General features: G+C 37.6%; 1 protein-coding gene across 3 annotated transcripts in view; it reads left to right on the top strand.

The window, feature by feature from the left end:
- The window catches only part of LOC133563407 (ras association domain-containing protein 8), a 45,261-nt gene that overhangs the window by 13,825 nt on the left and 13,582 nt on the right, over nt 1-17,854 (top strand). For all 3 annotated transcript variants that reach the window (XM_061917523.1, XM_061917524.1, XM_061917522.1), the window contains exon 2: nt 17,111-17,308. In XM_061917523.1, coding sequence (XP_061773507.1) covers nt 17,206-17,308 — 103 coding nt within the window. In that variant the 5' untranslated portion in view covers nt 17,111-17,205. The remainder of the gene's footprint in view (nt 1-17,110; nt 17,309-17,854) is intronic.

Genomic DNA, 17,854 nt, shown 5'->3' with positions numbered 1-17,854 from the left:
GTTGCTTCCCTGGGACTGTTTTTGTGTATGTAGGTATGTACACTATGTTCGTACGATATGTTTGAAAAATTAGCCAACGAGCAATTTTTAATTGATAGAGTAAATATACCAAATAAAAAATATACACATTTCAATGGAAAATGGATCGATGAAAAAGTCCAAACCACTGATGATGGTAAGATGAGCTTGCCGGTTTAAAAATGTAACTTTGAGCAAGTTGTAAACATCCTCCTCACTATAATATGATTGTTCCTTTAAAAATAAAACACCCTTTTTGAAAATTGTATCAACACAATTGAAAGATTACAATATCATTTATGAAATCAAAATCCACATTATTTTCACTGCCATGAGTACATTGCGACCACTCTTGTAAACGTGTGACCATGTAGAGACGGTTATTACATGCTTGCACTGTTACTTTGGTTGTGGCTGGGCGGCGTATACAAAATAAAATGAGATCAAATTAACTTGACCTTCTTGGGTGTCGTTGAGGGTGCAAGGCAGCCCCTAGGCCTAGTATAAATGGTTGGGGAAACACTAAGAGATTCAAGTTTACAGTGAAAATATTTAGTAAGAATCTGCAGTTTAAATGATTTGTTATTTAATAAGTTACTACATAACCACCAAAATCACAGAAAACCGTTTCCCATAGCGTCCTTATCTTCTCGTCATGGGTCATTGCATTCTCACATCCTAGGAATGTATGGATGTTATCAGTGTTGGTTGTTTTAGGATCAAGGACTGTTTTTGGCTACAGTCTTTTCCCTGCGTTCCATTGTTTGCTTTTTACAGATGGCACTCTAAACAGGCACTCCTGGCATATTTGTTGATGAGAACTTCTCTAATCATTTCATGAAGATAAGAGATAAAAGACAAAAGACAAAACATTTATTACAACAAGTTTTCCCACTTTTTTAAACAGTGGCTTTTCCGCCATGGTTTATGACAGGAAAAGAAAGAACGAATTCCTTTGGTCAATCAATGTGAAAAATGAATTAATTCAGTGCTTATATGTTGTATCTGAGAATATCAAAGAAAAGGCATTTAAAAACCTGTTTGAACAAAATGGGGGGAAAAAATGATAATGGAACATTAAAATGACATTGAAATGCACTAGCCAACTGTAACCAAATTAATTAGCTACATTTGTGTCTTTGCTGCTGAGATATGAACATTTCAACATATTCAGAGGTGAACTGGGAGCTGCAGCCAATGTATGAGCAACTGACAACATAGTATTGGTTATGTAGACATGTTGAGTTTACCAGCCTGAGTAGTTTATTGAGGTTCAAACATTGTGGGTTAAAGGAACTGTGTGCGATATTCCAATATTTACAGCAAACATTGCTTCTTTGTTCAAAATAGCCCCTACTATTTTTTTGTGTGTCCTAATTATTTCCTGTTCTTATTTCTATGGCAGTCCGTTAAAGTTCAGCAATTTAATTGGCTGCTACTTTCTTCCTTTTACATGAGCTAAATGGTGTATATCCCTTTCTATTTGTTAGCCATTTCATTACAATTTGCATTTTTGGAAGCAAAAGTGGAATGAAAGCTCTCAGCAAGCACTACAACATCAGAGTATGAATTAAACTGTCAGCAGTGTAAAACAGTTATCTATGGTCAGAAAAGAAGCTCATAAAATTAAATCTCTTTGAGGGAAACATAACTCTTAAAATTGTCCAGGACCAAGACTGTATTCAGCTTTTTTCACAGAACTTCAGATGTCTTTGTTGAGATCATTGCTTGTATTTTCCCATGTTAATGACATTCTTGGTTTTGTGTTAATATCCTGAATTCTCATCTTGTTCAGCTCAGATAATACAACCCTCAGAGAGCACAAATCTATTAAACTGCACTCCAGTCAGGCGGATTCGTGATGTTTGATTTGCTGTAAATCCCTAGAAGACGCAGTTCCAGTGTTAAGCTCCTACACTAAATTACAGCAGCATGGTAGCCATGAAGAAACACCCACGCAAGCATATGGTAGGTTATTTATGCAAGTAGCCAGCTGAAGTGTTTTCCTGGCCAACTTAGCTTGAAGGTTAGTCATGGCCGTCCACACACTTACCTTACTGTTCTTTAGCGTAATTCATCTTGGGTCAACAACAAATTTGACTTTATTAAATGTCTGGATATATTTAGTGTTTGGCCTAGCCAGAACAGAGCAGAAGGGATAGAAAGAAGAAGAAAAAAAATAATCGCCTCTCTACCTTAAATAGAAAGATAATGGTGATTCAATATGAATATCGGTACATGGGTTATGATACGATTTTTTAACAATACTTTTTAAAACATTACGATTCGATGCGATACGATTTGATACAATTCAATGCGGATGGAAACTTTGAAAATTAAACATATTATGTATCATGTCAGAACAATGTCATGTGTTTATTTTTTAAATAGACACAAACAAAACAGCCAATAGTAGAACTATCAACTTCAAGGCATTGCAATCCAAAGACGTAAAGAACAGAAGATGTAAGCAAAACATTTTTGGAAAAGCTACCAGGTATTACTGTTGTTTGCTCAGGTAGCAACAATAAATACAGAGAAAGAAAGATAGCAAGCTACTCAAATAGAGGTGTTATAACACCACAGTAACACGTGCAAGATACAATTAAGTGCCATCATGTAAACTAAACAGTAGCTTCAGTGTAGAAGCTTAAATAGTTTGTTTAATTATTTACTGTTTCAAATGCATTAAAAAACATACAACCATCGACATGTCTTTCATAATGATTGTGAATCTTTGGCAACATTCCAAAATAGTGCAGTTCCCCTCTAAGTATCTTTTACCTAAAACTGTATAACTTGTTAGTGTGTGTGACTTTGAGAGACTTTTGAGGATAAATTGTTGTGTTACAAACTTTTGTGTGGTGTTGCTTGTTATTTGTAATTATTATGGGCTGATGGATACAAAAAAAAAATACCAGAAACCGTATCATTCGTCCAGAATCTTCACGGTCCACGAGGACCGACCCAATTAGAAACGTGTACTCGTAGTTGGTGTGATTACATGGAAGAGTTGTGGCTAAATTGGGGCTGGAAATCTTTCAAATCAGTGATTTTGTCTAACCAGTTGTAGCTCTGCTTGCATCAGCATCCTAGCTCCCTTTTTGCTGGCTTCATGCCATCACGACAAGTTGGTGCTCAGAGTAGTTGTACACTTTAGATTTAATTGTTTTATGAAGTCTTTTAGTGCTGTCTGAAAAGTTGTTCGAGAACGGTACTCATATTACGTCATCACAGAAATCTCGCAAGATGAGAGCAGCCATATTTCATAGCAGATCTGCCAGCAACCGATTCATGAGTTTCCAACTGGCATAATTCGACTGATCCATACTATATATAAATCGATCCAGAGGCTCGCCAAATGATGTATTCATATCGCTAAAGTTAAAGGAGCCATATGTAATAATTGCATGTGAAGTCATCATTAAATGTCCATGACATGTCAAAAGGCATTAATAAACCATGTGCTTTTTGGATACCTCTATAACTGATAACAGTAGTGCAGCCAGGATATGCTAATTTCAAGATTAGATTTACAGCCTTGAAATATTTTTACTGTTTTCATTTTGATGATCCGCCCTCTACCGTTGGACCAATTAGAAACTCCGTGAGTGTGTCATCGCCTTAACTTTGACAGCCCTGATATTTATATATATATATATATATAGCCCTGCGACGAGATGGCCACTTGTCCGGGGTGTACACCGCCTTCCGCCCGATTGTAGCTGAGATAGGCACAAGCGCCCCCCGCGAACCCAAAGGGAGTAAGCGGTAGAAAATTCTCACTGTTGGAAGGAGGTTTTGGCTCAAAATCTCACGATACATGGCCCCATTCATTCTTTCCTTAACACGGATCAATCGTCCTGTCCCCTTAGCAGAAAAACAGCCCCAAAGCATGATGTTTCCACCCCTATGCTTCACAGTAGGTATGGTGTTCTTGGTATGCAACTCAGTATTCTTCTTCCTCCAAACACGACGAGTTGAGTTTGTACCAAAAAGTTCTATTTTGGTTTCCTCTGACCACATGACATTCTCCCAATCCTCTACTGTATCATCCATGTATCCATTTTGGTATAAACTCAACTCGTCGTGTGTGTGTGTGTACATGTATATATAGACATATATGTATATATATATATATATATATATATATATATATATATATATATATATATATATATATATATATATATATATATATATATACATATATGTCTATATATGTATATATACATATATGTCTATATATACATGTGTATATATATATATATAATGTTAAATCAAAGGATATATATATATATATACATTTATGTATATATATACTTATACACATATAGATATATATGTGTGTATATATATGCGTGTGTATATACATGTGTGAATATATATGTGTGTGTATATATATTATATTATATATATATTAATATATACTATATATATATACATATGTGTGTATATATATATATATATATATATATATATATATATATATGTATATATATATGTATATATATATAAAATGTTAAAATCAGAGGATGTTAAGTCGTCTTCTTTCGCATGAAATGCTTCTCTGGCATAAGATGAGCTCCACAAATCAGGGAGTGGGCATCTCCCCAGATCGTGTGTAGCTTTGACGGACCAGAGGAATCGAGCGTGCAGAGTTCAAGATGGCACTCTGCCCTGCAATGCTCTCCACCATCCTCAGGTTTTTTTTTTTTTGGATGCTTTAATGAAAATATATGTAATATATTTAGATTTTCTTTTATTTATCGAACAGTCCATGGATTAAGGGGAGACCGAAAAAGAGGAAAGAAAGAAAACCGGGATAGTTGATGGCAAATCACATGAACCTTTACTGGGATTGACCAAGGGTAGGTAGAGAGGTGGTAGGGAAAGGCAGTAACAGATGGTAAGATTGCTTGTTTGTGTAGTGCTGGATGGCCCCAATCTGCATCGAGAGCAGAGATCTATACGTGGACTCGGATTGGAAAACCTGGAACTGTACATTAAGAGAAAAGAGAGCAATATATAGCAACAGACAGTGCTAGTCCTCACCCGTTTGTGTGGTGCTGATGTTGTCAGATATTCATCCAGTGCAGGAATAGCTGATATGTGTTTGTGGAATGTTGTTAAAGCTAATATACACTTTTGTCATACGCAGCTTGGGTCCCCTCTGACAGTGTCTTGATTTGTTGTAGTTCTTCTTTGGGTCTGTCGCTTGACTTGCAATTCTCTTCCAAAACACTAAGAGGCAGTGTGTCCTGAAAGAGCAACCGCAGATGTTGTAGACTAGATATTTACTTTCTCGTAAAGAGTGAGTAATGACAATGACCAAATTGACATCTTTGATGGAACTGGAACTAATCATTCAAAAACCTAAGTTTATTTAAAATGTACGTTTTACTCATTAACCACTCGAAAAAACATTTGTGAAGATAGACTCGTGTGAACAAGTCGCGGCAGACGGGCACATTTGTATCACTATCCTGCCGTTATGGGTTTGGGACAAGAGAGCTATGTAACTGAAAATAAACAAAACGGTTAAATAGATATTATAACAACCTGCTGGTGTTAATTATGTTATTGATGTTCAGAGTTCCTATGTTCGTGAACATACTGTGTCTGAAATATGATTGACGGAAAATGAGGAATTGTTATTTGTGAAAGAAAATGACGTGTTTGCAAGATAAAAAAAAAAAATTGTTAAAATTGAAGTAGTTGTTAGCACATATTGGCAATAAACGTTAAGAAGATCATCGAACTTTGTGGGACTTCTTCTGGAAACAAAAAAACATGCTGTAAATGACACATTCAGTAATTATTTTTAAAGCCCAGTAAGATATTAAATACACAATATCAGTTTGCATGCAAAAGTTCAATCAGTGTTGCTTTATCGCATACAAGGATTTGTGCATTTCAAGGACAAAGTCTGCTCTCCTGTGCTCAGGGACCCTCCTGAGCAAAAGCTGACCAATCCTAGCTCTGCAGTATGTGTCCCTGCTTTTTTTAATGTATTGTGCGGTTTCTGCAAGGAAATGCCTTTAAATCAGCAGGTATTTTTTTCTTTGTTTTTATCAAATTGGGAACACATTAAGCTGGGCTTTTCCGTGTCCTGTAAAGCTCTCAGTCAGTGTTGACATATCAATTGCAGTTTTTGATTGTGTGTTTTTTCACCATTTTTCTCCAGTGTGCCTTATCACTAATCCTTTAGGCCTGCTTTGCATGTTTTGGGTCCCTGCAGGAAAATCTTGCAATGTGACCTTTTTCCTAGTCCTCTCCATCCGTCAGCTCGAAAAGTCTTTTTAGGGCAGTCTTACAAAGAAGTACAAAAGCTCTGAATCTGGCAAGTTTAAGTGGTCCCCACATTAAAAAAAAATATCGCTATCTCTACACACATTTGTGTTTAAATAATTACAATTTAAATTAATTTGGAGAGCAAAATTCAGAAAAGTTAGTTTTTCACATAAATATCTAAGATAAGTTTTTAAAAAATCAACACACAAAATATCCTCTTGAGAATCAGCGCTCTCTGCAGTGGACATTTGGTTTTGGACTATTTATTTTGTCAGTTAAAAGAAAAAAATAGCCCAGTTATGCGAAACATGCATGTCCATTGTAGAGTACGGTTGTTCTCAAGTGGGTTTTGTCACAAAGAAAATAACATGGAAATGTTGAGACCCACGTGAACTCCTTCGCATTATATGTACAAACATGCTAATATGAAATGCCTAGATTTTATTGTTTCTTTTTGAGAAATATTAACATGTCAACATGAAATGCTTCTCGAACAGTCAGTCACATTTTTATGATTTTTGGCAGTAAGATCTGCAAGTGTGAAATCCCTCCACACACTAGACCTAAACTCATACTGGGAATGACATGAATGTTTCATATCATGGTTATTGTGACTAGAATTATCCCGGTTATAATTATTAATGCAGTATTGTTGAATGCAATGTTATTTTGACAGCAGTTTTTAATTTACTTTTAGTCGTCTTTTGACGAAAATGTACTTTAGTTTGAGGCATCTAAATTTTTTTCGTTATAGTCTAATTTTAGTCTGCTAAATTCCTCAAAATTTTAGGCGACTTACAGTATCACTGTATGTATATATATATATATATATATATATATATATATATATATATATATATATATATATATATATAGGGGCGGTATAGCTCGGCTGGTAGAGTGGCCATGCCAGCAACTTGAGGGTTCCTGGTTCAATCCCAGCTTCTGCCATCCTAGTCACTGCCGTTATGTTCTTTGGAAAGACACTTTACCCAGCTGCTCCCACTGCCACCCACACTGGTTTAAAGGCCTACTGAAACCCACTACTACGGACCACGCAGTCTGATAGTTTATACATCAATGACGAAATCTTAACATTGCAACATATGCCAATACGGCTGGGTTAGTTTTCTAAATTGCATTTTTTTATTTTGCGCCGAAAGATCCTGCTGAAACGTCTCGGTGACCTCACGGATTTTAGAGGACATTTTGTTCCAGCATCGTTCCCAGCTATTAAGTTGTCTGTTTTTATCGCAAAATTCCACAGTATTCTGGACATCTGTGTTGCTGAATCTTGTGTTGCTGAATCTTTTGCAATTGGTTCAATGAACAATGGAGACATCAAAGAAGAAAGCTGTAGGTGGGAAGCGGTGTACTGCGGCCGGCTTTAGCAACACGAACACAGCCGGTGTTTCATTGTTTACATTCCCGAAAGATGACAGTCAAGCTTTACTATGGAACAGAAAGGGCAAGCGAACACGGTTGGATTGGACCACACACACAAAGTACAGTCTATTATGTGTATTAATAAAAAACATTTTACCATTCTGTATTCTGAAGGCGATCTATGTCGTGTGCTACTCCAGCATCAATATGCGTCCTCCTGACCGTCACCGTCAGCGTCGGGTTCTAAGCGGTATGGCTCTATCCCTTGTTGCGGTTGGGCCTGGCCGAGTGGTCCTGCCACCCCCACGGCTGCCACAGCGCCTCTCAGAGTATCTTCCCTATCTGAATCGCTCCCACTGCCCTCTTGTCCCTCTTTTTTTTTTTTTCCTAGTCCTTCAATCTCACTTTCCTCATCCACGAATCTGTCATCCTCGCTCAAATTAATGGGGAAATTGTCGCTTTAGCGGTCCAAATCGCTCTCGGTGCTGGTGGCCATGATTGTAAACAATCTTCAGATGTGAAGAGCTCCACAACTCGTGAAGTCACGCGCATATCGTCCGCTACTTCCGGTACAGGCAAGGCATTTTTATCAGCACCAAAAGTTTCAAACTTTATCGTCGATATTGTCTACTAAATCCTTTCAGCAAAATTATGGAAATAACGCGAGATGATCAAGTATTACACATAGAATGGACCTGCTATCCCTGTTTAAATAAGAAAATCGCATTTCAGTAGGCCTTTAAATGTAACTTATATATTGGGTTTCACTATGTAAAAGTGCTTTGAGTCACTAGAGAAAAGCGCTATATAAATATAATTCACTTCACAGTATAATTTAGTTGACTGAAATATAAAGTATAAAGAATAACACTTCTTTGAGGTGTTTGAAAGTACTTTTGGCCACAGTACCATTTAAATATGGCAACCAGTGTTATAAATCTAGAACCTACATATATCACACAGAATCAGAAATACTTTATTAATCCCCAAGCGGAAAAATACCCGTCTTTTATTTGTGTTAGCTTGAAAAATGACAAATCTGGTCTTGTCGGTTGTCAAGTTGTGCAATTAATAGCTGAACAGTGTGCCGAGGACATTGATTAAAGTGCACTGTACAGATATCTTGCTTACTAAATTGGCGGGAAAGCTCGGCCACGGTGTACAACAAAAGTCGTGGTAAAGTAAGCGGTCTTCCTACTGCTCTGATCTTTAATAATAACAGTAATTCAGTACTGTGAGAGTAATGTAAAAATATTAGCTGCGGCATACTTACTGCCATAAGTCTCCTGATTAGCCTGCAGACGCCTAAAGTTGGTTGTATTTTTACTGGACAAAATCAAGCCCCGGGGTTTACAACGTGTCTTGTCTACCGGGGCAAAGGTGAAGTGTGTCCATATGTATTCTCTTCTCTTACTTCCAGGTGTAGAAGACATGTTGTGTTAATGTGTGTAAAATACAGTCTTGGTTTTCCAAGTGAAAATATAAAGACTGCAATAACCAAAGTCAAACAACATAAAACTGAACTGTCCTCATCTGCTGCCCGTACACATACATGCACTGTTACTAGCCCTTTGGTGCACTCATTTGTTAAAAACACAAAATTTCTTAACTTCGAAAGCCAGCTCGCTGCAGTAGGTGAGAATACAAAATGAAATCCGCTTACTTTGTTGATTTATCTTATTTAGTCCAACAGAAGGGAGGGGGTGGAGGTGAAGGCAGTGTCGACAACACTGGATACATTCTAAATGTATCAAACCACACATTGGCTATGTATTATTTTTTTGGACTCATACTGAGCTGGCAAAACTATCATAATGTTAAAAAAAGGCTAAAAACACTTAAAAGGGACAAAAAGTAGCACAGTATCCAACAGCAGCACTGTGCTGACTGAATGATCTTATTCCAGCTGCACTCGGGCGAAAGGCAGGGCTGGACCAGTTGCCAACTCAAACCGCAACATAGAAAATATAATTGAAGCCAAACATCAGTTTGTAAGGTGTTTTACATTATTAAGAGTTATATTGTTAGTTTACTTTTCTGAAAAACAACATTTTCCAGACTGATAAAAAATTACCACTGTAGAGGACACTGCTTCCCATAATGTAAAATTTGACAGGCAGTAAACTGTACATTATTGTTTTACACTTTTTACACTGGATGTTTACATTGTTACTTTGATTTATCTATCTATTTGATTTGGGCGGCATAGCTCGGTTGGTAGAGCGGCCGTGTCAGCAATTTGAGGGTTGCAGGTTCGATTCCCGCTTCTGCCATCCTAGTCACTGCCGTTGTGTCCTTGGGCAAGACACTTTACCCACCTGCTCCCGGTGCCACCCACACTGGTTTAAATGTAACTTAGATATTGGGTTTCACTATGTAAAGCGCTTTGAGTCACTTGAGAAAAGCGCTATATAAATATAATTCACTTAACACTCACTTACTTTAAAGACAACAATGTAAGTTATTCTTTGAAATATTTGCTTGAAACTTTAGATGTTCTACACCAGGGGTCACCAACCTTTTTGAAACCAAGAGCTACTTCTTGAGTACTGATTAATGCGAAGGGCTACCAGTTTGATACACACTTAAATAATTGTCCAGAAATAGCCAATTTGCTCATCCATCCATCCATCCATTTCTACCGCTTATTCCCTTTCGAGGTCGCGGGGGGCGCTGGCGCCTATCTCAGCTACAATCGGGCGGAAGGCAGTGTACACCCTGGACAAGTCGCCACCTCATCGCAGGGCCAACACAGATAGACAGACAACATTCACACTCACATTCACACACTAGGGCCAATTTAGTGTTGCCAATCAACCTATCCCCAGGTGCATGTCTTTGGAGGTGGGAGGGGCCTATGCTCAGGTGCATGTCTTTGGAGGTGGGAGGAAGCCGGAGTACCCGGAGGGAACCCACGCATTCACGGGGAGAACATGCAAACTCCACACAGAAAGATCCTGAGCCTGGATTTGAACCCAGTACTGCAGGAACTTCGTATTGTGAGGCAGACGCACTAACCCCTCTGCCACCGTGAAGCCCAATACCAATTTGCTCAATTTACCTTTAATAAATATATATATATATATATATATATATATATATATATATATATATATATAATTTAACTTTAATAAATACATCTACATATATATAAATGAGTATTTCTGTCTGTCATTCTGTCGTACATTTTTTGCCTTTTTTAGGGAAGGTTTTTTTTTAAGAGAATAGATGATGAAAAAAACATTTAATTGAACGGTTTAAAAGAGGAGAAAATGGAAAAAAAATGAAAATAAAATTTTGAAACATAGTTTAGCTTCAATTTCAAATCTTTAAAATTCAATAGTCAACCGAAAAAAATGAAGAGAAAAACTAGCTAATTCGAATCTTTTTGAAAAAATTAAAGAAAGAATTTATGGATTATCATTAGTAATTTTTCCTGATTAAAATTAATTTTAGAATTTTGATGACATGTTTTAAATAGGTCAAAATCCAATCTGCACTTTGTTATAATATATAACAAATCTGACCAAGCTATATTTCTAACAAAGACAAATCATTATTTCTTCTAGATTTTCCAGAACAACATTTTTAAAAGAAATTCAAAAGACTTTGAAATAAGATTTAAATTTGATTCTACAGATTTTCTAGATTTGCCAGAATAATTTTTTTAAATTTTAATCGTAACGAGTTTGAAGAAATTTTTCACAAATATTCTTCGTCGAAAAAACAGAAGCTAAAATGAATGTATTTATTATTCTTAACAATAGAAAAAAAAAATACTTGAACATTGATTTAAATTGTCAGGAAAGAAGAGAAAGGAATTTCAAAGGTAAAAAGGTATATGTGTTGAAAAATCCGAAAATCATTTTTAAGGTTGTATTGTTTCTCTAAAATTGTCTTTCTGAAAGTTATAAGAAGCAAAGTAAAAAAAAATAAATGAATTTATTTAAAGAAGTGAAGACCAAGTCTTTAAAATATTTACTTGGATTTTCAAATTCTATTTGAGTTTTGTCTCTCTTAGAATTAAAAATGTCGAGCAAAGCGAGACCAGCTTACTTGCAAATAAATAAAATGTAAAAAATAGAGGCAGCTCACTGGTAATTGCTCTTGTTTGAGCTATTTTTAGGACAGGCCAGCGGGCTACTCATCTGGTCCTTACGGGCTACCTGGTGCCCGCGGGCACCGCGTTGGTGACCCTTGTTCTACACAGTTATTTGCACTTATAAATACTTGTGAAAAGTCGTGAAGCGTTTTTGAAATTATTGCACTGGGTATGCTTAAAAAGATCAAAATACTTAAATATTAAATGTTATTATAAATGTGCCAGTTACTACATAACATATTACTTACATCATATATAAAACTCTAATTGAGGTGTTTGGAGGTTTTCAGGGGCTGTACTGTATCAGCAGAATTGAATGGCTCCCATAAGCTCCATTGTAAGCGGCTTTTGATCAAACGTATTTAATATTTAGAATGCATTAAAAATTATCCATCTGTCGTCATGTCTCTAATAATGATTGTGAACGATAGGCACAATTCCCCAAAAAGTGCAGTTCCCCTTTAAAACTAAACCCGAAGGTCAAAGTAAAAGAATAAATCAAAGTCATTTATGCTATCACTCACAATATCCTCGAGCAGATAAGAAATTGTAAATACTTGAAAATAAATTTGATAAATAAGCACATCTATTTTTTTTTTATGAAAGGACAATGTATCCTTAAATTACTTTTTTTTAATAAATAAAATAAAAAGACATCTGCCCCTTATGACTCAATCCCCCATGATGGGGGACCAGTGAACAAAAGGACCTATTGACTCACTGATATAGGCAATGCTTCATGATAACATGCTTTTCGTTCCTTGAAGCAGAATGTTTTATAAACTGCATTTTGTTAGGAGCTCAGCTGACCTTTATGTACATAACACAATCTTTTAAAAAATATTCACTAGTTGGGAATGTCACTGCAAATCTGCAAATAGTCGGATAAGAAATAAATGGATGAGGGCATAAAAAGCAGCTGAATGGAAATTCATAAGCTCATTGCATCTGACAGTTGGGCAGCATTACAAAGTATGAAATGAATAAAGTCATGTAGAATGGATATCAATTGTAATCCAGCAGTTATATAAATGGCACAACAAGGGTAAATTGCTTAATGTGGAGTCTTCTCATGTTGCAGTAGAGGGAAATGAGGATGTTGTTATTGTGGCCGAACACTGACTCCAATTAGAAACAATAAACATGAACATACAACTTAGTAAAGAAGAGGGGAAATCAAAGTGAGCACAGGAAGACATCTGTATAATACAGGAGCTCATTCAATGCATGTTGGTTGGAGTAGAAAGATGGGAAGGAACCAAAAAAAGTTAATAACACAGCTCAGAGTAATTAAATATTAGTAATTATTAATGCACTTGATGAACAGTAAAACATCCCACTGGTACATGTAAACCCTTGTCATTTCACGGTATCTTTAAATTATTATTATTGTTATATTATTATACTCTGTTTTAAGGCTTGACAGAGGTACTGCATGTTCTGTCATAACTGTAAATATTTAAATGGTCGTGCGTCACGGGCAAAGTCTTTATCTAGTTGTTTTTTTTATCCTGCCATGTTATTGTTTAACACTCCAGTCCATTAGGTGACAGTAATGCTTATCAAACCGGGTAGTCCAAAAGAAAAAAAGAAAAATTAGGGCTGCAGTTATCAAATATTTGAATAATCGAGTAATCTATCTTTTAGTTTGTTCAATTAATTGAGTAATTGATTAAAACAGACTTTATAGCCCCAATGCATATTTTAGTGAAAATAGTTTAAATAAAGATTGTTCTGCTTGCCATAACTTTCATTTTTCATGAAAGCACATCATCAACATTGGAAATTACACTTTTAACGTGTGGCAATAATAACAAAAAACACTGCTGTTCACCGCCACACAGCACCCAAACACCATCGTGCTCATGTGCGCTCAATTGAAGCAGCCTTGCGTAAACTATGCGCGCACATTTATGGTTCTGTGCACTCCATGTGGTTTGGATTTGATACATTTTTTTTGGTCTTACACTTTGAACGATTAATCAAAGAAACTGAATTTTAATCAAAGCTTTTTCAATCCGATTACCGTATTCAGGTCACTCGATTAATCGTTGCAGTCCTACTATATATTTAAAAACTTAAATTTTGTAATACATATCCAATGATAGATAATTTTGATTTAGTAAAATAAGATTGGAATGCCCATACACAACCATTTAGACAACATAATCTATCAATGCATTAAAATAATACCCTGCATAGCGTCAAATTAGTTAAAAAATAAAAAAAGTCAGTCAAAGCAATTTGTTCTATCCTATCGCTAATCTGAGGCAGATAGCATTTGGTCCACCATCGCATTAAAAACAGTGTATGAGGGACACGCGGTAGAAAATGGATGGCTGGCATGCAAACTAAAAAGTTCTATACTAGTTAAAACATAGATAAAACCAACTTTTATTGTGAACCTGACTGTTATAGTGAATGTAAATATACTGATTGACCTGGGCCGATATTTGACAAGACAATTAACCGGACGATAAATCAAAATGAAGTCTGTAAATTTGCCAGCCTTCATAATCGCCATGTGTATGCGCGATTACAGATTACAAGAGCGGTCACTCTTTTGCAACGGTTTAAGCAGCTATGCGTGTTTCTACTACAAATAAACATTAGTAATGTTAACCGCAGTAAAACTCCACAGATGTTTATTACTTTATTAAATTAAAATATTCAAAAAGCCGTGATTGATAACCAATGATAAAATTATGGAGACCAACTAGCGTTAGCTTGCTCACGGTCTTAAATCCTAACATGTAAACAGGAGGCATTAACGTTTTTCTCTATTACGAAACATCATTCCCCAATCTAAACTTGTATAAACACATAACTGTTTAAACAACTGAGCTACAGTATTCACATTAAACATATATGCTGTCCTGTTTTTGCGCAAGTCGGACACGGACCCCGTTGAACAGGAAGTGAACTCACGGGACGTCACATTAACCGAAAGTAAAACAACTGATCACCCAATTTACATTCCTTTAAAAATGTTCTAAAAAACATTCAGTGGACACGTACCGACAGGCCAAGCGGTGTGTAGCTTCAGCGGTCGTGGAGGCAAAAACTCGGACATGGAAGGAGTTTGGGAAAGCCATGGAAAACAACTTCCCAACGGCTATTAAGCGTTTCTGAACCACCATCCACCGCCTCAGGAAGGGGAAGCAGTGCGCTGTCAGCACCGTGTATGGTGCGGATGGTGTTCTGCTGACCTCGACAGCGGATGTTGTGGATCGGTGGAAGGAATACTTTAAAGACCTCCTCAATCCCACCAACACGTCTTCCTGTGAGGAAGCAGTGCCTGGGTGATCTGTGGTGGCCTCTCCTATTTCTGGGGGAGAGGTTGCTGAGGTAGTTAAAAAGCTCCTCGGTGGCAAGGGCCCAGGTGTGGATGAGATCCGCCCGGAGTTCCTTAAGGCTCCGGATGCTGTGGGGCTGTCTTGGTTGACAAGAATCTGCAGCATCGCGTGGACATCGGGGGCGGTACCTCTGGATTGGCAGACCGGGGTGGTGGTTCCTCTCTTTAAGAAGGGGAACCAGAGGGCGTATTCCAACTATCATGGGATCAAATTCCTCAGCCTTCCCGGTAAGGTCTATTCAGGTGTACTGGAGAGGAGGCTACGCCGGATAGTCGAACCTTGGATTCAGGAGGAACAGTGTGGTTTTCGTCCTGGTCATGGAACTGTGGACCAGCTCTATACTCTTGGCAGGCTCCTTGAGGGTGCATGGGAGTTTGCCCAATGTGCTTTGTGGACCTGAAGAAGGCATTCGACCGTGTCCCTCGGGAAGTCCTGTGGGGAGTGCTCAGAGAGTATGAGGTATCAAACTGGCTGATTGTAGCGGTTCGGTCCCTGTACGATCAGTGTCAGAGCTTGGTCCGCATTGCCGGCAGTAAATCGGACACGTTTCCAGTGATGGTTGGACTCCGCCAAGGCTGTCCTTTGTCACCGATTCTGTTTATAACTTTTATGGACAGAATGTCTAGGTGCAGTCAAGGCGTTGAGGGGTTCCGGTTTGGTGGGTGCAGGATTAGGTCTCTGCTTTTTGCAGATGATGTGGTCCTGATGGTTTCATCTGGCCGGGATCTTCAGCTCTCCCTGGATCAGTTCGCAGCAGAGTGTGAAGCGACCGGAATGAGAATCAGCACCTCCAAGTCCGAGTCCATGGTTCTCGCCCGGAATAGGGTGGAATGCCATCTCCGGGTTGGGGAGGAGACCCTGCCCAAAGTGGAGGAGTTCAAGTACCTAGGAGTCTTGTGCACGAGTAAGGGAAGAGTGGATCGCGAGATCGACAGGATAAGACATTCTAGAACATTTACAAATGAAAGAAGATAAACATATTCAAACACAAATAATATGGCTCATATGAAGCCAGAAAAATGTTGCAGTTTTTTTACAACTTGGTTACAATATTTTAGCGTGTGTGTGTACTACTTTATGAGCACATTGAACAATACTAAAAGAATAATGATAACTGATAATTTTGGTCACGATAATTTTATTTTGCAATTTTTTTATTGTTTTGGTTGTGTATGTTTGAGAGTCCCCCACCCCTTCCTTAACAGTTTACATTTCAAATACAATGTTAAAATGTACGAGAAATACAAATATTGCATTTGAAAGGCTATACTTGTATTATTATTATATATTACCATGACATCAATGGTCAATTGGGCCTCGGAAAAGTAATGGCAATAATATTGTTTATCAGCAATAATTTGTAGTTCACAATATCAACGACAAAAATGTGTTATCGTCCCAGGCCTACATACCTAAGATTAGCGTTTTGGAGTTCAGAGTTCACAGAGAAGTGTGAAAACCGAAACAACCAACTAGAGCAATAATCCGCTCAATGAGTGCATACAAATGTTTTCAGTGGCATCAAAAACAAATGCAGTTTTCACTTCCCTGTATTGTGATTCCCCTCTGGGGCTACCTTCCTTTTTTGCAACAAAGCATTTTCACGCTATTCCGCTCTCTGTTATGTTACACAATTAATTTTCCTCCTCAGTCCTCCTGCTTCCCTGTAGTTGTCTGCACAAAAGCAGGAACTGGGACTGGGAATATTCTACTGGCACTATCTTCTTGCTCCCCTGTTGACATGATACCTATTCATAGAGAAGCACAAAACAACAATGTTATGGGCAGATGGTCCTGGCATGATTGATAAAAGCGATGACTAGACCATATCTATTTGCTGTGAGCAACTGATAGAGATATCTTGATGAAACCTTATACCAAATAACAACTGCTCCAAGGTAACTCTAGCATTGAGAATATCCTGACTATCTGTTTCCTGTTTCCTCCTTTAAAGGTAGCTAAAGAGACTTCAGCTGTCCTGCACGCCCGGAGCCATCAGGAATGTTGGGGCCAAGACACCGCAGTATGCCTGGTCACATTTGACCCAAAATGGAGCTCAAAGTCTGGGTGGATGGAGTCCAGAGGGTTGTGTGTGGGGTCACTGAGGCTACCACCTGCCAGGAAGTGGTGATTGCGCTGGCACAGGCCATAGGTAATCAAGCTTTGCAAGAAATCTGAGATATAAGATTTGCCTGTCCCAACAAGCTGTTGTAATTATTTTTCTTGAACTTTGTTAATTTAGGGACTAAATACTGCACTTCTTGCACATTACTAATATTTAGGGCTTCAATTAACGATTAATTTGATGATCGATTAATCTATTGATTATTACTTCGGTTAATCGATTAATAATTGGATAAAAGAGACAAACTACATTTCTATCCTTTCCGATACTTTATTTTAAACAACAGCATACTGGCACCATGTCCTTTTGACTTGCCAAATAAAACAAGGCAAGTATTACAAAAATTAGATTTTTTTTATAAAAGCCACCATTTTTCGAATGTTTCCAGCAAAGGAGATGGCGTGGTCACGTGAGCTGCACATGACACATCATTGGCTGGCTCACTGCCACCACATGAGACGTAGCCTCAGCGCCGCCCTGGCGCTGTTTTGTACTGTTTCAGTACTTATTTTGATTATTGTTTTTCAGCTGTTTGTAAATGTTGCAGTTCATAAATAAAGGTTTGGGGGGGGG

This window comes from Nerophis ophidion, linkage group LG12 (assembly GCF_033978795.1).
Source record: "Nerophis ophidion isolate RoL-2023_Sa linkage group LG12, RoL_Noph_v1.0, whole genome shotgun sequence".
Taxonomy (NCBI): domain Eukaryota; kingdom Metazoa; phylum Chordata; class Actinopteri; order Syngnathiformes; family Syngnathidae; genus Nerophis; species Nerophis ophidion.
Note: the sequence above shows the minus strand (reverse complement) of the source record. Positions and strands in the feature narration are given on the sequence as shown.